Source organism: Staurois parvus, unplaced genomic scaffold (assembly GCF_062004578.1).
Source record: "Staurois parvus isolate SC_StPar_1 unplaced genomic scaffold, SC_StPar_1.0 ptg000564l, whole genome shotgun sequence".
NCBI classification, from domain to species: Eukaryota; Metazoa; Chordata; class Amphibia; order Anura; family Ranidae; genus Staurois; species Staurois parvus.
This window is the reverse complement of record NW_028318360.1, coordinates 3,345,581-3,372,544: the sequence shown is the minus strand read 5'-3', so window position 1 is coordinate 3,372,544 and position 26,964 is coordinate 3,345,581. Positions and strand designations below refer to the sequence as shown.

The following is a 26,964-nucleotide window of genomic DNA, read 5'->3' as shown; positions in this document are numbered from 1 at the left end:
ACTGACACCTACCCTCAAGTGGTGTGCCTATTTTCAAAGAACAGCAATGGCTTAGAGCAGGGCTCCTCAAACTATGGCCCGTCAAAGACATTTACCTGGCCTGCCCGTCATTCAGAGCTGAAACGAGGAGGGATGGGCATTTGACCTGGCGGCCAGTGGCATATTTACCATGAGCAAGTTAGTTTGTGCTTTTCATATGGTGTCAGCGGCGGGGTTGGGGGTGTCAAGTGATCGGGGGTGTTGGGTGTTGATGGTGGTGGCGTCGGGGGGGTGCTAGAATAGCAGTCACGGTCAGTGTCTGTGATGGAGCTGGAGGACAGATTGGTGTAAAAGAAGGAGAGTGGGTCTCCGCTCTGATGGCCTCCATCTACCAGGTGATGGAGTGGCTGATCGGCTGCTATGAGGGAGAGGCCGTGAAGGAGTTGATGCCGCTGGTGGTGGCTTTGCTGCAGAGCCTGGAGGCAGCCTGTACAGAGAGACACCAGCTGGAGCTGCTGAGAGAGCACAATGAGCAGCTGATCATTCAGTACAAGCAGGAGAAGACACTGAGGAAGCATACCCAGGAAGTACCGATCCATAATACACCTCCCCCACTAAACGGTTAGGTAGTGGGGGATGTGTATTATAGATCTGTATGTAGTTGGGAGAGGTGTATTGTAGGTTAGGGGTTTAGTCTTAAACCCTGACCTACAATACAGCTCCCCAAACTACATACAGATCCATAATACACCTCCCCCACCTTAATCTACAGTACACAATCCCCAGTATCTACCTTCAGTACACCTCCCCCAGTTCCTACCTACAGTTCACCTCCCCCATATCACCCAGTACGAGCAGTAAACCTACAGTACACCCCTACCTACTGATCTACAATAAACATCCCCCAGTAATGACCTACAATACCCTCCTGATCTACAGTACACCCCCACCTACTGATCTACAATAAACATCCCCTAGTAATGACCTACAATAACCTCCCGATCTACAGTACACCCCCACCTACTGATCTATAATACACATCCCTATGTAAAATACACCTCCCCTGTCTGTGGCTTATTTACCACATGGATAGGATGTGCATAGGAATTAGTTCTTTTGGGTTTCTTTTTTTCAAATTATAGTCTGGCCCCCAACAGTCTGACGGACAGTGAACTGGCCCCGTTTAAAAAGTTTAAGGACCCCTGGCTTTGAGTATTTTGTAACAGTTAAAGTCCATCTGGGAATACTAGGAAATGCATGTTACCCGCTGGACTTGTAATTCATACCCCTTTTAAAGTATATCTAAAAGCACAAGGCTTTGTTTTTTTGCTTTCTTTTGTAGTGTTGGTTAGCCTAGGGAATAGTTCGGACCCGTCTGGATTTATCGCCGTCTGAGTCTTTGCTGGGAAAATTCACCTTACTATTTGTCCAAGTGATCATTGTCCCGGGAATGGAAAGTGATTCTCACAACTGTTCAGATCTCTCCGCACTATAACTCTCACTTTGATACAAGTGGCAGGTACTCCAGTGCCGACAGGAAGACTGGTTATGATCTCAAACTGATGCTACCAATAAAGTAAGAAATAATTGCTCTGCAAGTAGACGGGACAGCTTATAATACAATACAGCATTAGTAAACAGACTTTATGTGTGTATTTGTATTACAACTGACACAATTTGCATTTTATGATATTTGTTTAGCAGAAATAAATATGAGATTGGTAAATATAACCGTGTGGGCACTTATAGTAATGCAAAGAATGTATGATTGCATTAGGGCTTGTTTGCACTCGGGTCACCTTCTGAAGAGCAATCAGTGATAGATTGCTTTTCAGAGTGCAATTGACAAGTGACTGGGAGGCAATATGTCACCTCATCACTGCCTGTTTTAACCCTGTAATCCCCAGACCACCATGCTTAAACAGGGTGCATTGCATGGCTAAATGGTTAGCACTTCCACCTGGCAGCACTAGGGTTGTTGGTTCGAATCCCAGCCACGGCACCACCTGCCTGGAGTTTGCATGTTCTCCCTGTGCCTGCATGGGGTTCCTCCCACTCTCCAAAGACATGCTGGTAGGTTAATTGGATCCTGTCTAAATTGGCCCTTGTATATGAATGTGAGTTAGTGACCTTGGATTGTACACCCCTTGGGGTTAGAGACTGATGTGAATGTATAATATATATATATATATATATATATATATATATATATAATGTGTGTGTGTAAAGCGCTGCATAAATTGACGGTGCTATATACAGTGGGGATCAAAAGTTTGGGCACCCCAGCTAAAAATTTGTATTAATGTGCATAAAGAAGCCAAGGAAAGATGGAAAAATCTCCAAAAGGCATCAAATTACAGATTAGACATTCTTATAATATGTCAACAAAAGTTAGATTTTATTTCCATCATTTACACTTTCAAAATAACAGAAAACAAAAAAATGGCGTCTGCAAAAGTTTGGGCACCCTGCAGAGTTAATATCTTGTACTGCCCCCTTTGGCAAGTATCACAGCTTGTAAACGCTTTTTGTAGCCAGCCAAGAGTCTTTCAATTCTTGTTTGAGGTATCTTTGCCCATTCTTCCTTACAAAAGTCTTCCAGTTCTTTGAGATTTCTGGGCTGTCTGTCACGCACTGCTCTTTTAAGGTCTATCCATAGATTTTCAATTATGTTGAGGTCAGGAGATTGTGAAGGCCATGGCAAAACCTTCAGTTTACGCCTCTTGATGTAATCCCCCGTGGATTTCGAGGTGTGTTTAGGATCATTATCCATTTGTAGAAGCCATCCTTTCTTTAACTTCAGCTTTTTCACAGATGGCATCAAGTTACCATCCAAAATTTGCTGAAATTTTATTGAATCCATTTTTCCTTCTACTCGTGAGATGTTCCCTGTGCCACTGGCTGCAACACAACCACAAAGCATGATTGATCCAACCCCATGCTTAACAGTTGGACAGAGGTTCTTTTCATTAAATTCTGTGCCCCCTCTTCTCCAAACGTACCTTTGCTCATTCCAGCCAAAAAGTTCAATTTTAACCTCATCGGTCCACAGAACTTGTTTCCAAAATGCATCAGGCTTGTCTATATGTTCATTTGCAAAGTTGAAACGATGATTTTTGTGGTGAGGACGTAGAAGAGGTTTTCTTCTGATGACTCTTCCATGAAGACCATATTTGTACAAGTATCTCTTTATAGTGGAATAGTGTACCACAGCTCCAGTGTCTGCCAGATCTTTCTGGAGGGATCGTGCAGTCAAACGTGGGTTTTGAATTGTTTTTCTCACAATCCTGCGAGCTGTTCTGTCTGATATTTTTCTTGGTCTTCCAGATCTTGCTTTAACTTCCACTGTTCCTGATGACTGCCATTTCTTAATTACATTCCGAACAGAGGATATGGACATCTGAAAACGCTTTGCCATCTTCTTATAGCCTTCTCCAGCTTTGTGAGCGTCAACTATTTTCATTTTCAGTTTTCTAGACAACTGCTTAGAAGAACCCATGGTGCTGATTGTTGGGGCAAGGTCAGATGAGTCTGGGCATTTAAAACCTTTGAGATTGACATCACCTGGTCTTCCCAGACGATGATTGAGAACAATCCATGACACTGGCAGGTCTCAGCTTTGCAAAGGGGGCAGTGCATGCTATAAATTCTGCAGGGTGCCCAAACTTTTGCAGAAGCCATTTTTTTGTTTTCTGTTATTTTGAAAGTGTAAATGATGGAAATAAAATCCAACTTTTGTTGACATATTATAAGAATGTCTAATCTGTAATTTGATTCCTCTTGGAGATTTTTCCATCTTTCCTTGGCTTCTTTATGCACATTAATACATTTTTAGCTGGGGTGCCCAAACTTTCGATCCCCACTGTAAGTACTTGAAATAAATAATAATAAAATAAAATGCAGATGCAAGGTAGTTGTGGTACAGCCCACATTTAATGGGCAACAGTGATATAATGTTTTCCCGGCCAAGAAATATGCATGCAACCCTGTACAGTTGCCTTTGCAGCTTAACATTGCAAGTGTACACTAGGGCTTTAAAAGCAGTTTTATGTAACAAGTAATCCGGTCAGTGAACTGACACAACGTTCGCTGGAAAAGAGGAGACTATGGAATCGTTTCCTCCTGCCTGCAGACTGATGATGTCATCTAAGCCTTAGCAAAGGCATTTGGCACGTTTTCTGTTGATAAACTTTAGAACATTTTTTTTTTTAAATGACACTGTTGCTGTGTATTATGTTGTCACAGATTAATTCATACAGACTTAAAGCGGAGTTCTGGTCTCACAGAACAAAAAAAATAAAAAAAAGTCAGCAGCTACAAATGCTGTAGCTGCTGACTTTTAATATAAGAAACGAGTCCAGGTGTCCAGCAATGTCTGCACCCAAGCTGACTTCCTTAATAGGATTTGGGTGCAGGCGCCAGCATCTTAACTAAGGGAAACCAACAGTAAAGTCTCAGCAGGAAGTGGGAACGTGGTACCTCTCAAAAAAAAAGTCTGTCTGGACAGCAGTGCAAGATTATATATATATATATATATATATATATATATATATATATATATATATATATATATATATATATATACACACACAGTGGGGATCGAAAGTTTGGGCACCCCAGCTAACAATTTGTATTAATGTGCATAAAGAAGCCAAGGAAAGATGGAAAAATCTCCAAAAGGCATCGAATTACAGATTAGACATTCTTATAATATGTCAACAAAAGTTAGATATTATTTCCATCATTTACACTTTCAAAATAACAGAAAACAAAAAAATGGCGTCTGCAAAAGTTTGGGCACCCTGCAGAGTTAATATCTTGTACTGCCCCCTTTGGCAAGTATCACAGCTTGTAAACGCTTTTTGTAGCCACACAAGAGTCTTTCAATTCTTGTTTGAGGTATCTATGCCCATTCTTCCTTACAAAAGTCTTCCAGTTCTTTGAGATTTCTGGGCTGTCTGTCACGCACTGCTCTTTTAAGGTCTATCCATAGATTTTCAATTATGTTGAGGTCAGAAGATTGTGAAGGCCATGGCAAAACCTTCAGTTTACGCCTCTTGATGTAATCCCCCGTGGATTTCGAGGTGTGTTTAGGATCATTATCCATTTGTAGAAGCCATCCTCTCTAACTTCAGCTTTTTCACAGATGGCGTCAAGTTACCATCCAAAATTTGCTGAAATTTTATTGAATCCATTTTTCCTTCTACTCGTGAGATGTTCCCTGTGCCACTGGCTGCAACACAACCCCAAAGCATGATTGATCCAACCCCATGCTTAACAGTTGGACGGAGGTTCTTTTCATTAAATTCTGTACCCCTTCTTCTCCAAACGTACCTTTGCTCATTCCGGCCAAAAAGTTCAATTTTAACCTCATCGGTCCACAGAACTTGTTTCCAAAATGCATCAGGCTTGTCTATATGTTCATTTGCAAAGTTCAAACGATGATTTTTGTGGTGAGGACGTAGAAGAGATTTTCTTCTGATGACTCTTCCATGAAGACCATATTTGGACAAGTATCTCTTTATAGTGGAATAGTGTACCACAACTCCAGTGTCTGCCAGATCTTTCTGGAGGGATCGTGCAGTCAAACGTGGGTTTTGAATTGTTTTTCTCACAATCCTGCGAGCTGTTCTGTCTGATATTTTTCTTGGGTCTTCCAGATCTTGCTTTAACTTCCACTGTTCCTGATGACTGCCATTTCTTAATTACATTCCGAACAGAGGATATTGACATCTGAAAACGCTTTTCTATCTTCTTATAGCCTTCTCCAGCTTTGTGAGCGTCAACTATTTTCATTTTCAGTTTTCTAGACAACTGCTTAGAAGAACCCATGGTGCTGATTGTTGGGGCAAGGTCAGATGAGTCTGGGCATTTAAAACCTTTGAGATTGACATCACCTGGTCTTCCCAGACGATGATTGACAACAATTCATGACACTGGCAGGTCTCAGCTTTGCAAAGGGGGCAGTGCATGCTATAAATTCTGCAGGGTGCCCAAACTTTTGCAGACGCCATTTTTTTGTTTTCTGTTATTTTGAAAGTGTAAATGATGGAAATAAAATCTAACTTTTGTTGACATAATATAAGAATGTCTAATCTGTAATTTGATGCCTTTTGGAGATTTTTCCATCTTTCCTTGGCTTCTTTATGCACATTAATACAAATTTTTAGCTGGGGTGCCCAAACGTTCGATCCCCACTGTGTATATATATATATATATATATATATATATATATATATATATATAAATAAAATCTTGTTGTACTGTATGCATTCATTATATTAAGGTTATCATTTGTCATAGCAGTTTCTAGTAAATTCATATTCTGGCTCTGGTCTTCCAGTTTAAAGAAAAAGTACATATCTCTCAAGCTGCCAAATACCACTATATTTGTAACCTCCCCCCACCCCCTTCTTTATAGGGTTCCCGTGTCCCCCAACTGTCAGACAATTCTAAAAAGTATGTCAAAGGAATATGACACCACCCCTGGTCAGTAGGTGAATGCTTTATATTCTTGGTGTCTGGTTGAACAGATCAGCAAAGGACCATGTTGGAGGCTTTAACAAGCATCTGAAACCAAGACCATTGGTTAACTTTTAAAGGCTTAGTTCACCTTCACCAAAAAACTGCTAAATCAGCAGAAAAATGGCCTAGTCATTACTGCTCACCTCCACCTTCATAGGGGTGAGCTCTCAAATGCGGAGCTCTGAGCTACTGAGAAAAAGAAAAAGAAAATGTGAAGGGGGGGTTTAAATCAGAGAAAAAGTTCACCCCTGTGATGGTGGAAGTGAGCATATCTCTCACGCTGTCAAATACCACTATATTTGTAACCGCCCCCCCCTTCTTTATAGGGTTCCCATGTCCCCCAACTGTCAGACAATTCTAAAAAGTATGTCAAAGGAGTATGACACCACCCCTGGTCAGTAGGTGAATGCTTTATATTCTTGGTGTCTGGTTGAACAGATCAGCAAAGGACCATGTTGGAGCCTTTAACAAGCATCTGAAACCAAGACCATTAGTCAATTTTTAAAGGCTTAGTTCACCTTCACCAAAAAACTGCCAAATCAGCCAAAGAATGGCCTAGTCATTACTGCTCACCTCCACCTTCATAGGGGTGAGCTCTCAAATGCTGAGCTCTGAGCTACTTAGAAAAAGAACATGTGAGGGGGGTTTAAATCAGAGAAAAAGTTCACCCCTGTAATGGTGCAAGTGAGCAGCGAGTCCTCGTAGTATTCCAGTCAGGCTTTGGGAGGTATGTAAATGGCCTATACCTATAGCAAGGGCATTATTCTACTTTAGTCAGAGCTGCTGTTTTTTATATACAAACTTGCCTTACCTGTACAGGCAGGTTTTTTTGTAAAGGTGAACTAACCATTTACCAATTGATAATATATATCTAACCAGATCTGCCATTAACGGGGAAGCTTTTTTGGATGTACGTCTACTATGGATCACAGGAGTGCAGTTCGTTCTGCACTCCTGTGGCCTAGTTTCAGCTGACAGCTGCTCCCTCCCCTCCAGAGCCAAGTGCTCCAGTGAGAGCAGAGGGGGCAGAACAGACAACAGTGACTGATAGTCCCTGCTCTCTGTTCACAGCAGCCATGAGAATTCAGTGATCAGCAGACATTTGATCGCAGAGTTCTTGCCCTTAGAGCCGCGGCGGGGGAGAGCATCCTGGTGCTGCATCCAGCTAGGTAAGTATGATTATTTTTAAAAAAGGTTTCCCATACTTCTCTTTTAAAAACTCAGGAAAGGTCTTCATTTATAGCAGATGCTCAAATTGGTGTGTTTATTCATATTTAACCCACGGAGAATTTATTAAAAGAAAACTGTCAAAAGGGCAAAACCTACAGCAGACCATTAGATTTAAGCTTTCATTAAATAAATAATAGTTGAAAAAAAAAAAAAAAAGAAAACATTTTCAATGTGATTGGCTGTTTGAGGTAAGACAGAACTTCCATTGGACAATTCTAAATTCTTTCTGATGTACATCTCAAATTCAACAGACAACTGAGATCCAGCTTGTCTTCTCTGCTTACTGCACCTTTCCATTGTTTTTTGGAGTGAACGATGGACCCCCATCACACAGACCATTAAACTGGCCTGTCATATTGGGGGCAGTACTGGGGGAATTAGGGTCAAGCTAAGAGGCCAATTTACCTAACCCCATGTCCACTTCACACATTGATTAGTGACAAAGTAGACCTATCTATTTTTTTTTTTTTTTTTTTTTTTAAGAAAACTTTTGAAGCAGAGACTTTGTATTTCAATAAGGTCTTCGTTCATGAAAAAATTTCCATCCTGCTACTTTTCTCTTGTCACCATGGTCCAAAGTTAAGTTTTTTTTTATTCAATAACTTTTATTGGAATCAAAGACAAAACAAGTCAAAAATACAACATAAAGGAGATAGCAATAGGATCACAATGACCAAGTTAGATAGAAAGACATCATGTTTTAGATGATACAATCTGTCCGAAGTTCACAAAAAAAAATAAGATGGAAGAATGGGGGCTGCAGGGAAATACCTCCTGAATATCATAAATAAAAGGCTAATCCTAGTTGCGGTTTTGGGTGAGGGGCGCTCGAGAAGGCAAGGATCTCTAACTGATCTAGAAGCAGTATATCCTGGAGTTGGTAAAAGGTCAGTGAGAGATGGAGCGTGACCCAAAACCAGATAAATCTACGTAGGAGGGGATTGCGGATTAGCATCTATAATGGCCTTATAATAAGTCAAGGGGTATGTGTCTTGTTTACCATAATGATATGTGTGTCTGTCAGGATCATCTGAAGAAAAATATATGGTCAAGAGAGCGTGAGTGAAAAAGTGCAGATGATAGTGTGAGTTAATGGGGAAGGAAGAGAAATAGGAAAAATAGCAGAAAGAGCAAGAGGTGGGAATAGTCGTAGGCAGGAGGTGACTAAGAGGGGGAAAGAAGGGGTAAGGGATAATTTCAAAGCATCGAAGCTGTAATCAGGTCAACAGGAGCCAGGTAAGTGGGCAAGTAATGTATCCTTTATCCAATAATAAAGAGAAGGGCACTCAGTACCGAGGGGGGAAGTCAAGTAGGCAAGTCAATTGAAAAAGCGGATAGGGATTTCAAGGTCGAGAGCTGTCAAGGGGGAGAGCCCATAATTGAATGGTATTCGGAGGTCGATTGGAAGTGGAGCCAGTAGGCCCAAGTGTGAGAAAATTCAGTTGTGTTGTCGCTTGATGACTCGATAAGTTCCTCCATCTCGGCCACTCTAGCCAAGCGTGTCAGCCAATCTCAGATCGACAGGGGTTAGGAAGATCTCCATAGTGCTGGCAAGCTCAATTTGGCTGCATTTAGCATGTGCATAGCTAACGATTTGAAATAGAGGCACTTGGGGATGGAGGTATGGTGGAGGAGACATTGGGCTGTGGCAAATTCTAGAGGCAGTGAAAAGACCGACAAGGTTATGAGTTGAACCTCCTTCCAGAAAGGTTGAATGACAGGGCAGGACCACCAAATATGAAGAAGTGAGCCATCCTCAGAATCATATCTCAAAATTAAGTTTAATTTTAACAGTTCGAAAACTGAACTTATAATTGAACATTTAACAAAATTCTTCTAGTGTATGGTCAGCTATAGTGTACCCCAGTACGTGTGCATGAGATCATCAGTGGCAACCCAATAGCTGAAGAAAGAAGACACCAGTCCAGAAGAAGACTGTCAGTTTTGTTGAAAGAGCAGCGACGGGAGGACCATTCATCTATGGAAAAGGGCAAACCATAAGGGTAAGGAAGCCTACCCTTAATTTTTAATTAATCTTTTCACTGGTTGAACGAAAAACAAATTACCCCATTCCCAAATCCACACACTTGACATGGATAGAGGAATTGTGCCCACTGATTTATTGTAGTCTGACAGTGGGAGCTATAGCCGGCAGCACTGATCATTCAGGAGAAAACCAACATGCTGGCGGTACAGAAGTTGATCAGTAGATGTCCAGCCGAACCAGCTAAATTTCGATCCATGTTTGGCCAAGTTTGCAAAAACGTGCAAGTATTCTGTGCAAGGTTCCTCATTGTGGCAATGGCCTCCCCCATGTGAACTTTTACAGGTAATTACTCTACAGGCAATCGGGCCCTAAACATCACAAAAAAAATGATTAATGTAAAACAGACACTTAGAATAAATAGATGCACAACTTTCCATGTTGGAAGATGTTAAATTTCACAATCAGCTCACTAAAATTAAATAAAAAAAAAAAAATCTGATATTCATCCCAGTTAAGTACGAACGGCTTAAGTTTGTTTAGAACTGGATCCTGTCTCACGGGAATGAATGTTCTCCTTGTATTGTTGCTATAAGCTGCCAGTTCACATGTCAGTCATAGCACAAGAGACACAGAGTAGACAGCGCACAGTCTGAACATACGCACCAGGGCTCAGATCCCGTTTCCATATTTATTCAGCGATTATTATAGTAGCATTATCTAGAATCTCTGCTTGCTGGGCTTCACTGTCAACTCCTAAATAAGGAAAGATTTACTGAGACAGAAACCAATGTTAAGGTGCAAGGAACATCCACACAATATTGGTGCTCACTCTAAACCCCGCCCCCAAAAAAAAATCCTTTGAACCCCTTTTGCCTTTAACTAATCTATAGATAAAACACCACATTTTTCACCTGAAACTGTAGTCAAGTGACGGGTACTTCTTGTGGTGCCCACACAGCTGTCTGGTGATGTTAACAGTCCCCATTGGCTGTCAAAAGAGTCCAACAAAAAGGTCCTCTAATTTTACAAGGGCATTACAATGTAAGGGTTGGCAGGGAGACTGGCTGGCTGCACGGAGACCAGCTAATCATTACTGGTCTTAGAAAAACGCTTTTCTACTACTGCTTCTGATTACCACTTCACACAATAGGGCAGTCTAGAGTGATGTCTTCATCCTGATGGTGAGGTCATTCTGTTTCTGCCAAGATCCTGGAGAAATCTGGGAAGCCTAAATCTCACATTTTCTTATGATATTTGAAGCATTCTCCGGGATCTTGTTGGCAAGATATTAACTTTTTCTTTCCCCCTACAGGTATTTGTTCTAAAGTTTATTTAGAGTTTCAGAAAGGTTGAAGGAGGGACACATTTAACAAGCGAACCTTGCATGGACATGGCTTTACGAGTCAACGTTAGGGTGAGTTAGGTTCCAGTTAATGTTAGAGGACCTTCAGGATTAGCGATTTCCAACAGCCCCTACAATGAAAAGTAATATATTGCAGATTTGAAGGTGTACTGCCCAGTGGATCTGTTCATCAGAACAATCCAGTGACCACCACCTTTAGAATAAATTGGTAAAGTAGAAGTAAACCCTAACATCAGTAACACAAAAAGTACCCTATACTATAAACAACTGACCTGTCGTTTAAAGATAAAATCAATGATTTGAATTTTTTCACTCCTAGAAGTTGGCTTCAGGAAAGCAGCAGCAGCATTGAAACTGTCCATATGCGATAACTGCATAGCATTTCTCAGGTCAGGTTTCCTGATTGACAACAGTACACTATGCCTGTGTAATGTTTATTGACCAATACTTTGTTAGTCTCCATCAGAAGCCCATGTCAAAGGGTGACAATGCAGGAGCACAACTGGTAGAAAAGAACAAAACATTGTCAGACTAACAAATGCCTTAACTAGGACCTCAATAGCTATAGCACCAGATATTATTTGAATAAAAGCTGCAAATTTAAAAATAATAAAGATGATTTTGAAATTGCATTAACTTGATAAAGAACATAATAGATTTTAATAATAGAGTTTAGATCTACTTAAAGCACAATTACTGAAAAGCATTATTAAATAAGAAGCAAAGCCTGGATGTAACCATTTAGCCATAACTAAGCCATATGTAACAAACAAATATGGCTGCCCTGAAATATATTTGTATTAATACTCTTAAAAGTAAAGCTGGTTAAAGTATTAATAATGCGTGAAAAAATATATGCATCAGAGAAGAGTAAAAGTCTATTATATTATGGTACATATAAAAATAAGTAAAAGCTTAAAAAAAGCTATACATTCCCTTTATGAACTTTTGTTGAGCAGCTCTGGGTGCTGGCAGAGTGTTTGACAACAAACAGAGTGCTCCACGCTAGCAAGGTTTAAATGACGACTTTATACAATGTTTATTGAAAGGGGAATTGACAACCTGCCAGAGGAGAAATGGCGCTCCAGGCAAGAATTCACTCACTTATCTGATTCTGTGGAGAATAATCATTGTAATGCTGCATTGCCACAATCCACACAGCACTGCCAAAATTCTAACATGCACTCATTGGCTCACATGTACAATCTGCATCAAAATGGCAATAACCTCCAACGTAAGGTAAACCCAAAGCCTTATGACAAGGGTATTAGCTATTGCTTCTTATAATTAGGAAGCTTTACAAAAGCAAATTATTAAAATGATACATGGGGACTAGTTTAAGATGCCCTACTATCACGGTTTGGCGTTTGAAGATCATCTTGTAAATAGATTAAACTTTTTGACCCTTCTTAATGTTGACTGCAGACCAACCATTCAGCAACATATTTGGACTAATCTGAAAAATATTAGCATTGATAATGGATGCCAATCTCTCATTTGACAGGGCAACAACTAAAAACTATTAAAAACATACTCCTCTATTCTACACCTCTGTTGTGGTCAATATACAAGGGCTAATGAGAACGCCAAAGGGATGCTTATGCTTATAAACGGAGTAAGAGTGGATAAATGGATGAGGTTTAAAGAGTTGTGGCAGCATTAGAGTCCCTTCATATGCTGGATTTTAGGGAACCAGTTCTCAAACTTGTAAAATTCTTTATTAAGCAGAGGTTGCTCAGGTTTGTCATAGCACCTGGACAACCTGATGGGTGGTTTCCACAAAAAAAAAAAAAAAAAAAAAAAAATGTATCTAGAAACCCAGCACACTCACCTGCCCACAAATCACAATTACATGTTCAAATGGGAGTATATTCTAACCGTAAACTTACCTTACAGAAACGGAAATGTAATATGGGCTTTAAGCCCATAAAACCTCACTTTGTAGAGTTTACAAAGAATATCACTTCAAAATACCCTACCACTGGTATTATACCCCTACCTGTTTGCACACCCGCAATTCCAACATCCCTGACTGATGCTGGATAAGCCATAAGCACATTGGGACCTTATTCTACATATTCTGGACCTGCTCAAAGTAATAGCCATTCAGGAAAACAATTGAGTCTATTCTCTGTCTCTTGACCTATATGACAAGGATCCTATACCCTATAATCCCCAGAAGGTTGATTTTACATATAGTGACTACAAAAAGACACCTAATTTCTTCTCACTAAGAGGATTTGTGGACCAAGCATACTTGACCTATATACTTGTATCTGAGAAGTTAAACTTGTGGAAGTTCCCAAAGCTAGCATGAACATTAAAAGGTTAGTTCACCTTAACCAAAAAACTGCCTATGCAGATAAGGAATGTTTGTACAGTTGTGGCCAAAATTATTCAACCCCCAATGCTGTAAAGGGGTTTAGGGACTATAGTGTACATTTGGAATTGTATTCAGAATCAAATCCTACAAGGACGTTGTAACTACCCAAATGCAACTAAAATGACATCAATTGTTTATGTAATACAGTAGTAAATGGTTCTTATGTGGTTTCTTCATTGCCACAATTATTCAACCCCTTAAAGACTACCACTCTGAAGAACAGAGGTTCATACAGGTGCTTTCCATCAGGTATTGAAAACACCTGTGGATGTCACCGAGCAGCAATCAAGCATAATAAGCACCAATTAGGCAGCTTTAAAATGACTGTGATACTCAGCTCCTTCTAGACATTTACTGGTGTGGTTACAAACATGGTGAAGGCAAGAGAATGGTCCAGGAAGACAAGAGAAGAGGTGATTTCTCTTCACAGGAAGGGCAATGGCTATAAGAAGATTGCAAAGATGTTAAACATACCAAGAGACACCTTAGGAAGCATCATTCGCAAATTCAAGGCAAAGGGCACTGTTGAAACGCTACCTGGTCGTGGCAGAAAGAAGATGCTGACTTCGACTGCTGTGCGCTACCTGAAGCGTAGAGTGGAGAGAAGTCCCCGTGTGAGTGCTGAGGAACTGAGAAAAGATTTGTCAGATGTGGGTACAGAAGTTTCAGCCCAGACAATAAGACGCACACTGCGTAATGAAGGCCTCCGTGCCAGAACTCCCAGGCGTACCCCCTTGCTGTCTCCAAAGAATAAGAAGAGTCGACTGCAGTATGCCAAAAGCCATGTGGACAAACCACAAAAGTTGTGGGATAGTGTTCTGTGGACTGATGAAACAAAATTAGAACTGTTTGGGCCCATGGATCAACGCTATGTTTGGAGGAGGAAGAACAAGGCCTATGATGAAAAGAACACCTTGCCTACTGTGAAGCATGGTGGAGGGTCAATCATGCTTTGGGGCTGTTTTGCTTCTGCAGGTACAGGGAAGCTTCAGCGTGTGCAAGGTACCATGAATTCTCTTCAGTACCAGGAGATATTGGATGGAAACGTGATGCAGTCCGTCACACACCTGAGGCTTGGGAGACGTTGGACCTTTCAACAGGACAATGATCCCAAGCATACCTCCAAGTCCACTAGAGCATGGTTGCAGAGGAAAGGCTGGAACATTTTGGAGTGGCCATCGCAGTCACCAGACTTAAATCCGATTGAGAACCTCTGGTGGGACTTAAAGAAAGCAGTTGCAGTGCGCAAGCCTAAGAATGTGACTGAACTGGAGGCCTTTGCCCATGAAGAATGGGCGAAGATACCCGTAGATCGCTGCAAGACACTTGTGTCAAGCTATGCTTCACGTTTAAAAGCTGTTATAACTGTAAAAGGATGCTGTACTAAGTACTAAGATTGAATGTCACTTGGGGGTTGAATAAAACTGATAATGCTGTGAGCACAGAAAAGACATTTGTGGTTATTTCATTATAACTGTTATGTTATATTTGTCTGACCTACAAGTGCCTCTTTAATGTAAATGTAAGCAAGATGACTGAATGATCAAAAGCAATGTCAAACTGGCCAAAACACTCAATTTCAGTGGGGGTTGAATAATTTTGGCCACAACTGTAGATAAAAACAAACTGTGTGTCTCTGACTAAAGTTGAATAATGTCTTTGCTAGAGATGTAAGCCATTTACGTACCTCACGAAGCCTAACTGAAATACTCCTAGGACATTGCTAAGTGAGACCTAGTCACCTCCACCATCACGCAACACCCTGCACCATGTGCAGCATTCCCCTGTTCCCTGTCTTTTTGACCCTTCTCCCTTGCCTGCCCAGGCAAAGACCTTTCTCCTACTACTATAACCCCCTGTTGGGATCTTGACTAGTCATTTTTGAAAAGCCTAAGCTTGAATTATCAAAAATTATGAAAGGACTTTATATAATATACCAAACATGAGCCTTTGAACCTTCCCACCACCACTGATGTTCCTTACAATCTTGCAACTCTAGTCAGACGCATTTACTAGTTGTAAAGTAGACATTCATGTACACTGTATATGTTAATTTAACCTCAAAAACTGCCCTACTGTACCGATGGCCATCCTGATCATAAAAGACCAGATATTTTTCTTAATAACTGAGCTGCTTTGTTATGCTGCAGTTTTAGTCTGGAAAACCTGCTAATAAAAATACCTTTAAACAGAAAACATATCGCGGAAGAACAAATACAGCAGATTCCTCCTCCTGATCCATACCTGTGGACCATATGGAATGTTCACATACTGTGGGTCCCTTGGGTCTCTTATCAATGAATTTCTATCCTGGCCATTTATAGTGGAAGCAACTATGCTTTGGTCTCAAATGTCTATAGAGGAGCACGCACAGCCCAAAAGTCATGTAAAACAGTTAAGGTCTAAAACAATTTTTCTTTGTTCATAATCGACCCATACCTTAAGGGCCTGCATTTTTATTAACAATAGCTTGCCAAGCATTTAAAGAAATCTTTCCATGACCAAATCAGACAAGAAGAAAAAGAAAAAAAAAAAAAGCAGACAAGTTCAGGCAGTGAGCTTTCATCTGCTGTCAGCGTTCACATCGGAATGTTTGAAAGGAACTTCTGCTGTTGGTCTAGACTGGTGTATGCCAAGAGAGAGAGGTCAAATTATTCCACAAAATTACACAGTTTAAAAAAAAAAACGATTGCCCAAAGTAAATTAAAACCATGATTTGTGTGCAAGTTCACACAACAGAGACTGCTGGTGTAACCGCTGCACATACAGTCTTTTTTATGAGTTAACATCTGCAGCCAAACACATGCTATTAAAGATAGGTCATCATATAAACATGAATGACGCAAGCCCATACTACGCAGCGGAGTAATTGGAGGATGAGAGAGTGAGAGGCTCAAAAACAGATGTGTCCGCTTATTAATTTACAAGTTGCAAAAAGTGAAAAACTCATAACATTTAACCAATTTCATTTAAAATAAAAGAAACTTAATGAAGATAGATGGTCATAAAGGGGAAAGCGGGGACACGGCAAGAGGTTACAGAAGGCCATTGCCATTTCGGATCCAATCTTCCTATTCTTTCCGAACTGAAAAGAAATTACAAACAAAAACAGCTATTCAGAGAACTACTAATGCTACCCGTATTATTATACTGTTTATTTCAAGCTGAACTCTAAACAAGCATCTGAAAAACACAAACAGTAAATGGTAGCTGTTTTATCCAACAAAGTATTTGATATTTGGATTTACAAAACTGCCAAACTGGATTGCCAGACTCGATTGTCGGGTTGACGACCTGACTTTTCTTTATTGTAGCTAAGTAGTACAGGTACAGTTTATGAATATAAAACTGCATTAATTGGTGTTTTTGACTACAAAATATTTAAGGCAGCTCCCTTCCCTCAATCAAGATTGCATCATGTTTTATTCTTTCAGCGCATCCTGATTACAACATTTTCTTTTAGCCAAGTTATATTGACTGACTAGAATCAACCTAACAGTGTGGTAAGTATGACAGCTCAGATGCTCTTGGTGAATAATTTACACTACATAGTTTGCGGTTTTAATAGATACGCAACATTTCTCTGGGCAACCATTGTGGCATTCGAAAAGTTGGAGTGGAACAGCAATTCATAGAAAACAACAAAGAAAAAAAAATATTCTTGAATATGAAAGGAATCTGAAGAATTTTCCAACTTTATAAATTAATCATAAAAATTTCAAACAACATGGTCACAAAATGTTACCACTTTGGACCATGTTTAGTTCCAAACCAGACTAGGCTTCTTGTAATGCTGTATTGCTCAATATTTTTTACATTTTGGACTTGCACGATACTGGAAATGTTTGGGAGCATGAAGGAGGGCTTGGCCTTATACTTCCGCTATGAGCTTTGATCTGTGCTTTTCTGGTGGCTCACATGTTTTCCTGACTTACAACCAAGCTTCTACTAACGAACACACTGAAAGTTTGCATTGCATTGTAACAGCTCATTTTTCCTGGTTCGGGCATGACCACATATTATAAAATAAGGAGGAGGAGTGCCTAAACCATTGACGAAAAAATCTGACTTCTCCACAACTCCAGAAGCTAGAGGCATGGGAACATCACAACGGATACATTACTTTCATGGAAAACATTATAGCCTTTCTGATATTATATTGGGTCATGCAGCCTATGTTCACTGAATAAAGCAGCACAAGAAACAATGATCATGTTCAATGTTTAAAAAATATAGACCAATCAGAAGTCTTTTTTCAGTGGTATCTTATTATTAATGCAAAATCTCATTGTGCAAAGCCCAATAACCCAGCCACCATTTTCACAGCTCCTTGCACTTAATGAAATGAAATATTGTTAAGCTGAGTTCAAGGAACAGGGGGTCACCAGAAGGTTGGTTTATATGAGTGGCATCTCGGAGCATGAGGATAGAGGAAACAGGAAAGTGGATGGCAGTTCATGGCGAGTCAATCAATTCTTTCAATAAATTGGTTTCCAAGTGGACAAAGTTCACCTTCTATGTTGCTGAATGCTAAATGCCAAAACAGATAACCAGCAGTTTGTCTGAATGACCCCTTTAAGAGTGTTTTCTCAGGTCTCAGGGTCTTGACCAACAGAATACTTCCACATGCTGGACTAGAGCTTCAAATGATATTTCAGGTTTCTGAAGCTCTGCATGCTTGCTTTTTGAACCTGAAGAAATGTTACCTGCAATCACTGACAAACTCATGTAGACTCCACCTCTGCAACATCTCCAATAAACGTCCGTTCCTAACCCTGGAAACTGCAAAGCAACTCTTTCACTCCCTTATTATATCACGACTTGAGTACTGTAACTCCCTCCTCACTGGCCTACCTCATCACAGGCTATCCCCGCTTCAGTCTATCCTGAAAACTGCGGCCAGACTCATCCACCTTACCAACCGCTTCGTATCCGCCACCCCCCTCTGCCAATCCCTCCACTGGCTTCCAATTGCCCAACGGATAAAATTCAAAATGCTAACATTGACTACAAAGCTGTTCATAACACTGCCCCAAACTACATCACCGACCTGATATCCAAATACCACCCAAAACGTACTCTCCGCTCCTCACAAGACCTCCTACTCTCTAGTTCCCTGGTCTCCTCCTCCCATGCCTGTCTCCAGGACTTCTTCAGGGCTTCCCCCATCCTCTGGAACTCCCAACCCCAATCCATCAGACTGTCACCTACCCTCCTCACCTTTAGGCGCACCCTGAAACCCATCTCTTCAGGGAAGCCTACCCCGCCCTCAGCTAATTGCCGATCTCCTCCACTCTTCCTACCACTCCATCCCCCACAGCCATTTCCTCCTGTACCACTATCCCCTCCCTCCTAGATTGTAGGCTCCAAGGAGCAGGGCCCTCGAACCCCTTGTGGATCGAATTGTATTGTTACTGTCTCGTGTACGGTCTCCCATTGTAATGTACAGCGCTGAGTAAACTGTTGGTGCTATATACTGTATAATAATAATAATAATGGCTGCTGCAGCAAGGTGTATGTCAGTTGGATATCAGACCTCAGGGGCTTGACCAGCAGAATTCTTTCATATGCTGGACTAGAGCTTCAGATGATACTTTAGGTTTCTAAAGCTATGCATGCTTGGTTTTTGAACCTGATCAAATGTTAAAAGCATGGCTGCTGCCACAAAGAGTATGTCAGATGGAGAGAGAATAAATAGAACACACATTCTGGTGCGGAATTATTGTGGTGTAAAAGCAAAACAGAGCCAGCAATTCTTCTTTCGGGTGACCTGAGCAATCACTACATATCAAAATATGGAAGAAGACCTTCCAGTCTTAAAATGAAAGCACCAATGGCTAAGGCAGCACTAAAATCTGATTAAACTTACATCATTAAAATTAATTTATTCAGTAAAACTAACTTACTTTGATCATCAGCCAAATAGAGACAAAGCTATATCCCCTGCCTTTTCTAGGTCACCCCCTGTGCCAAAAATACGGCTGAAAGACAGCCCTGTCTGCATGTAATAACCCAATCGGTTTACTCAAACTCATGATATTTCTACGTATATATTGGTCACTGGTAATTCCTTTTCTTGATTAATTAGCTGATACTGAATACATAGGGTTTAAATAAAATCGAATTGTAACCCAACTTTCCATATCCAATAACGCTTTTCCGTAACATTCAGGTAAAATTGCAGAAGTTGTCCCAGTTTGGTCACCTGATGTACCACAATTCCTCCTTGGAAAAGCCTATCCAGCCTGATTGAACATTGAGTATTTTTTTTTGGTAGGCGATATTACAACCAAAAATCATTTACAATGTATAGAGCACTACATTAAACTGTCACAGCGACAAGACATATCTGGTGAAGGAGAACTGAAACTAGTAATCAACATTATAGCTCTAATATGAAATGAAACCAGGAGGATGGCTCCAATAGATGTTATGGAAGTCTAAGTCGCCTGTGGGGGGACAAGCAGGCCCTCTTATAAAGAAATGTATAATATTGCATAAACACGGTTTTAAATGTCAAGTACACAGAGGAAATTACAGGACAACCTTACAGGATAAACAATCAAGCCCCGATGAGGTGGGCCAAAAAAAAAGAGCCCTCCTTTAAAATACTGTGAAATGGTTGACATACTAAATCTTTGAAGTTCACAACAATATTTCAAGACACTTTGGTCATCAGACCAAGGTGTCATAATGCATGATACCAATAAAGTAAGTGGCGTGTAGTTATGTGTCTGATAGCCTTTCCTTTTCAACTGTCAGCCTCAATATCCTATGGTACATCACGTTTGGACAAAGAAGGCTGTGCCAACCAGGTAGAGGTGGTATAATGTTAACATTCAGTATAAAGGAAATGTAGTATTCTACTAGATTAATGTGGGTGCTCAGTTGGTTAGATGAATAGACAACTTGATTATCAGATATTTAAGTGCTCAAGTTGACAATCCTCACAATGGACTTGACAGGGCAATCATCTGTCCATTTTTTTATTATTTTATTTATACACCACATACTTAGCGGTGTGATACTTCAGGCTTTCGAGCTTCCAGACTAGTAACTCTGCAATCCATATAGTTATTTAAGTTGAGAATGCAGACCTAAAGAGAGAGCTGAACATCCAGAATTAAGAACAGTCATTTTATTTTGCACCTTTGCATGTAAAGATGCCTCCATTTTGCCAACACAAATCTCACTTCTGTTTATTATTTAAAATAAAACAAAAAAAACTTGCACTGATAAGAATACTCAATCATGCGCAAGGAAAATAAACTGTAATTTTGCTTGGACACAAAAGATAGAAGTCAGCATTCCTTAACCAGATTTACTAAACTAAGGGAAAATTCCCTTGCAAAATGAAAATTCCCTTTACAAAGTATACAGTTTATTTTGTAAATCAATCCCAATAAGTATAAATGTTAATAGTGTTAAGCCTTGATTTCTGAGAGTATTTATATCTGTAATATAATTTTCGTAACAGGTTTATTGACTCTAAAACAAGGTTTGTGAAAAACAAGAACGCACGGAACATAAATTTAGAACTGAAGTTGAAAACATGGACAAAAAAGTGCACATTCATCTTTTCCATTGTCTACCTGTAGTATATCTGCTGTACATTATAATCCTCACTCATTTTATAACTTATTTTCACTTTTTTACTTTCAGCTTTACTGGGTGCTTCTACCCCCTCAGACTCATGATTGCACTTACACCAAAAGCTCATAGCAACCTCAGGAAAGGAGCAGTGCATGCACTGAATTTTGTTTAGTGGTCAGAACAGTCAGATCCATAATAAACATGATGTACTTACCTACTGTATGTCGGAGCTCTTCACATTGGCTGATGTGGGGCAACTTCAGCATCTCCTTCCATTTTTTGCTGCGGCCATTCCTCTTGCCACCACCTCCTGTAAAAGTTAAATTTTTGTTAAACATATGTACAAAATAACCCATTATCTTATTTACACAGTATCACCTTTTCCCATAACACTTTATAGTCGAGCATTTAGTAGACCTACAAGCACTACAAGGGCCCTGCTAGTTACAACTCATAATCTAATGACAATCTGTCATCACATGATGAACCAATTCTTACTATTGTTTGTTAAGACAACAATGTGCTTTCCAAATTTTGAGGAAAGTGGAAAGAAAGCACTATCTTCTACTGGTATTGTTATCGTAAGATATTAATGTTGGTGTAAATGATCTGGTTTTTGGACAGGTGACTTCTACAGCCAAGAGGAACTCCACAGTCTCCTTGGCTTGCAGTGTGATGTAAAAAAAGTTGAAATTGAAGCACTACACCACTGCTGACAGGTCCAGATATAACTCCATTAAAGGTCAAAAGATACAACTTAAAAAATATCCACATGTTTCAGGGGTCTAAGTATCCCCCCTCATCAGGGCTTGACTGGCAACAAAGTGAACAAGCCAGAAGTAAACTAGACATACAATGGTATTTTTTACAGGCTGCCAAAGGAGCTGTTGATTAGGCCTGTGCTTTTAATTCACATTGAAATAAATACCATAGTAGGTCCAGTTCACTTCTGGTTTGTTCACTTTGTTGGCAGTCAAGCCCTGATAAGGGAGGCACTTAAACCCTCGAAACACATTGGCTACTTTTTAAATTATACCCTGACCTTTAATGGAATAAAGTTTTATCTGGACCTCTTAGCAGTGGTTTGGCGCTTCAATTTCAACTCTTTCAAACTTTGGTCCACCCAGCACAAGAGTCCAAATACTGTTGATACAATCAAGAGTTATCATATGTGTCCCTCACTTCCACTGCTACAATGCTATCTTTTTTGACCCCCACTGTACACTCCACACAAGGAACTTGATCCCAAAATCACACTTAAAGTGAAAACCATTATGCACCCTCATGTGCCTACCACAGTCCGAAACTTGATTCGCAAAGCTAACACTCTAAGATAAAGATACTTAATAAAAAAAAAAACACAACAGTTATTTTCAGATTATTAATGCCTTGAGACCTGTGTTAAGTGTGCTTATTTATTACACTTGGACCCTTACTACTCTACTCTATCTGAAACGCTTTTTTCATTCGAGAGCATTGCCCTTCCCCATGAAATTTTGAGTCTTGCAAGTAAACCATTTAGACTGAAGACAGCCGATTTCCCCCCTCCCCCTATTTCCCCCCACTGCCACTACGAATGTAGACATCCCACGATGTGGGAAAAATTATGGCACAAACATACACTCTCAAAAAGCTGGAGTAATGAATTGCAACTCACTTCAAGAAATGCTTCACACTTGCTGATTCATCTATGTTGGTAACATTCTAGTACTGTGAAAGGATATCTACCATCTGTTGACTAATTTGGATATTAAAAGTACATACCCAATCAAAACTAAAACCCAAGCACCAGTACTTATCAAGAGAAGAGTTATGGCCTATCATATTACAGATATAAAATGGCAAAATTTAATAGTTTTTCCTATTTTGGTATTTTTATGTATTTGCCATACCTGACGGATGCCCCTGGAAGCTGGAAGTCACTGAAGTAGACAACACTACTCCAATGATCTCCACTTGCTTTTGGGTCTTGTAAGGAGTGGCTGCTCTGATGCACTGTAAACACTGCATTTTTCGAAATAAATTCAAAGCATTCTCTAAATGGATGAGATGGAGCGACAGGTGGAAATGTTATGCTCTCCATCCATCCAATCATAATATAAACCATTTTCTGAATGGCGCCCCTTGCCGAGCAGCAGACCTCCCGTGTTTAGAATGCAGCAGGGCAGCAGTTTGGTGCAAGAGCTGGAAGCAAGCAGAGATCACTATATTAGCAGTGTTTACTTCAGTGATTTCCAGCTTCCAGGAGCATTGGCCAGCTGTGGTAAATGGATTAATAAATGCTTACATTTCAGATGTTCATATTGTCCTCCCCTCTCCATTCTGCTGATGGCAGAAATGCCCAGCATTGGATGCAAGGTCCCGTAAACTCCCGAACAAGCACTCAGCTTCCCTCCCACATCTGCTCTCATTCACTTTTGCAGAACACTGAGCTGCGAAAAAGCTGACTACGTATGCATGGGTAGGGAATGAAGCAGAGTGGTCATTCATGAGTTTGTGGGGTCATCCAGCACTCACTACACTCTGTCGTCTGCAGAATGGAGAAGGGAAGACAAATAAAAGAGCATTTGAAAAAGTAAGCATTTATCTAAAAAATGGAGCCAGCATGTTATGGTTTTGAGGACATTAATGCATAGGGAGACTTTTTTGGAGGAAAAGACCTAATCCTTTAAATCCAGACACTAAAATCTCTAAAAATAATATTTAGCATGTCAGTTTTTTCCAATAGAAAATTTAAATTCATAAACATGTAGTGCTTGTTAAAAGGATTCTGAAATGAAGGTCCTTTTTCAGACACTATGGGGTTGATTTACTAAAACTGGAGCACTTGGAATCTGCTGCATTTGTGCCTGTAGCCAATCCGCTTCTAACTTCAGCTTCTTCAATTTCGCTTTGACCATAAAACCTGGAAGCTGATTGGTTAATGTGAAGAGCTGCACCAGATTTTGCACTCTCCAGTTTTAGTAAATCAACCCCTTTCTATTATAGAATGATAATGCTTTGAGTCTCTTCAACTGTGCTCCTTCATTGTCACCCTGGCACCTGTGTTAACGTTGGAGACCACATGCGGCTTCTTATGCTCATTGCACACACACTGTTGTCACCATAAGCAAACCAGACCTGAGCTATAACGTACAGCAATTGATGGAGAGTGTGCATACAGACAGTGGCTGTGAGATATTGGAAAAGGTCAGCAGCAATACGATACAACAAAGATTGTAAAACAGTGAAAAATTATCTAAAACAAAAAAAGCATTGTCATACAGTTAGGGTATACATCCACTTTAAAAATGGACGATAAACCCTGCACCATAAAAATTCTATTCAAGTATTTATTCGTAACTCAAAATTCCTTTCTTGCACGCTCAGCATTCTCGAAATCCCCAAATTACTTTTATTTGCTGCTCTGATATGACTTCCTGTTAAGGCCCTTTAAAACGGGGTGGACCTGTCAGCGGATCCAATTGCTCAGCAGGGGATCTCTCCGCTGCTGCAGAGCAGACACAGCACGCTATTTTCTATGGGGCGAATGGATGGAAACAGACTGCCTATCCATTTCCACCCAACTGTCATTCGATCCGATCTGCTGGACGGATTGGGGAACGAATCCCCATCTGTCTGTTTTTTGCGTACAGGATCGGACTGGATGCCGGCGGGCGTCAGGGGACACATTTCCACTGACATCCGCTGCTCTATAAAGAGCTATGGATGATCTGATCGGGAACGCATCTAAAACTGACATGTGGACCCAATCAGACCATCAGTGTGAAAGAGGTCTAAAGGATGACCTCTTTCATTCTCCATGGTCCCACTGAATGAAGGAACATGGCCACCCTCTCCTGCTCACTAATGAGATGGACTAGGAACTATGGGATCAGTATTGTGTGTTGAGCAGTGCATATGACTACAACTAACGTACACTGCCAGAGGTTCAGGAGCTCATGAACAGAAAAATAGAAAAACAAAGAAAATGTTTCATAAAAAACAGATGGGCAGCTCAGTGGTTAGCCTAGCAGCATTAGGAGTGTTGGTTCGGATCCCAATCACAAAACTAGCAGCACAGAGTTTGCATGTTCTCCCTGTGCCTGTATGGGTTTCCTCCGGGTACTCTGGTTTCTTCCCACATTCTAAAAGACATGCTGGTAGGTTAATTGGCTCCTGTCTAAACTGGCCCTAGCATGCGTATGTATGAATGTGAGTTAGGGACCTTAGATTGTACGCCCCTTGAGGGCAGAGACTATGTGAATGTACAATATATATGTAAAGTGCTGCGTAAATTGATGGTGCTATACAAGTACCTGTAATAAATAATCACAGGGCCATTAAGAAGTGGATGTGTATGGAATATTTTTGTTTAGTGTCACTTTAGGACAGCTTTAGTCATCACCTGTTTCTCAGTGCCCTTGAATAAATACGCATGCCATTTACTGGCCAAAAAACTGCAAACCCTCAACTTGCGCTTCCTAGTAAATGGTATTTTTTGCACTATTGGTATAAATGTTAGTGCCAACAATATATCCATATTAAAAGTCTATTCATCTTTATACCAGAGTTTGGAGAGACAGCCATCCCTTTGAAGGTCTGGATTCTTGGCCTGTACCCTGAGGGATTACTGCAAACAGGAGAAATGATTCCACCTTGGAGAGCTTTCTGCAGTTACATTGTCTTTGTTCCTACACAAACTGTATCATTTACATTGTGAAAACTACTTCATCAATTGGTGCCAGAGAAAACAAGAGATTCGCCAATAAATCCTCCATCAGCCATGGGTCTCCCTAAACGACCCCTCATTATTTAATGGAGATGCGTGATGGAAGAATTTATATTTTAATGGTCTTTTTTTTTTAATTTGTTGTTTTTTGTTTTTTTTTTAAAAGTCCATCATCCATCTATTTAAATGAATAAAATAAAACCAAAAACGTATAAAGAGAACCTGCCTCCTCTTTGGTACATTATTTTTAATGGTCAACAGTTAGTAAATGGTGTGCACATGCACACCCAACACAGATAGCTGCTCAGCGTAAAAAACATATAAAGGACAATGGATACTGGTCCAGAAGAGAAAAAGTGATCCCATGGCTCACTGATTTAGATGTTTGAGAATTTGAGATTTGCGAGATTTACTGTAATTCTGAAGAGAGAAATCAAGTCTACTTAAAGCAGAATTTTATGTCACAAATTGACTTGGGAGCCATGGCTTTGCCCCCCCACCCTAATTGTTTTTTCCACTGTTTTTTTTTTTTTTCCCCCAGGTGCCACGACCTTACACAGTTATAATAGCCTAGGCCATAATGACAGGTCAAGCTCCACCAGCAGGGCCCTGGGATAATTTCGATATATCCCAGGAGGCCACATGAACCCGTTCATAAAGCAGCCAAGGAGCAGAGCCAAATGTGACATCAGGGCCAGGCTGTCTGAACCCAGAAGAGGCAAATGGCTGAAGGGGACCAACATGGTGTCACAGGACATGGACTGTCACACCTGAACAGTGGACTGCTGTAGGACAACACTATATCCACTGGGCAGGCAAGTTTTTTTCAAAGGAAAATACCAGGTAACGGGGGGAGGGGGTGTGGAGTAAACTTTCCTTTTTAAAGAGACAAATGAAGGGAATTTACTAAGACTGCAACAGACAGAATTCGGAGCAGCTGTACATGTAAATAATCAGCTTCAAGATCTCATTTTCAATTCCTAAAGTGAAACTAATCTTCAACTTCCAGCAGGGCAACAGTTACATCCATAGCCAGCCACTGTCATCTCTCCTCCACTGGGTTGAGTGTGGGGTTGCAACTTGATTGGCCGGTGAGGTAATGATATCATCCTGCACATGTGCACGGGAATCCATGCACAGCAGTACAGCAAGAGCATGCCAGGAATCCACAATGAGCTGCAGTTGCACAGTTC

The 26,964-nt window shown here is 40.4% G+C and overlaps 1 protein-coding gene across 1 annotated transcript in view; it reads right to left on the bottom strand.

The window, feature by feature from the left end:
- GRK4 (G protein-coupled receptor kinase 4) overlaps positions 1-26,964 on the bottom strand; it is a 327,280-nt gene that overhangs the window by 150,839 nt on the left and 149,477 nt on the right. Inside the window, exon 2 of the mRNA XM_089691556.1 lies at positions 21,275-21,370. Coding sequence (XP_089547682.1) covers positions 21,275-21,370 — 96 coding nt within the window. The remainder of the gene's footprint in view (positions 1-21,274; positions 21,371-26,964) is intronic.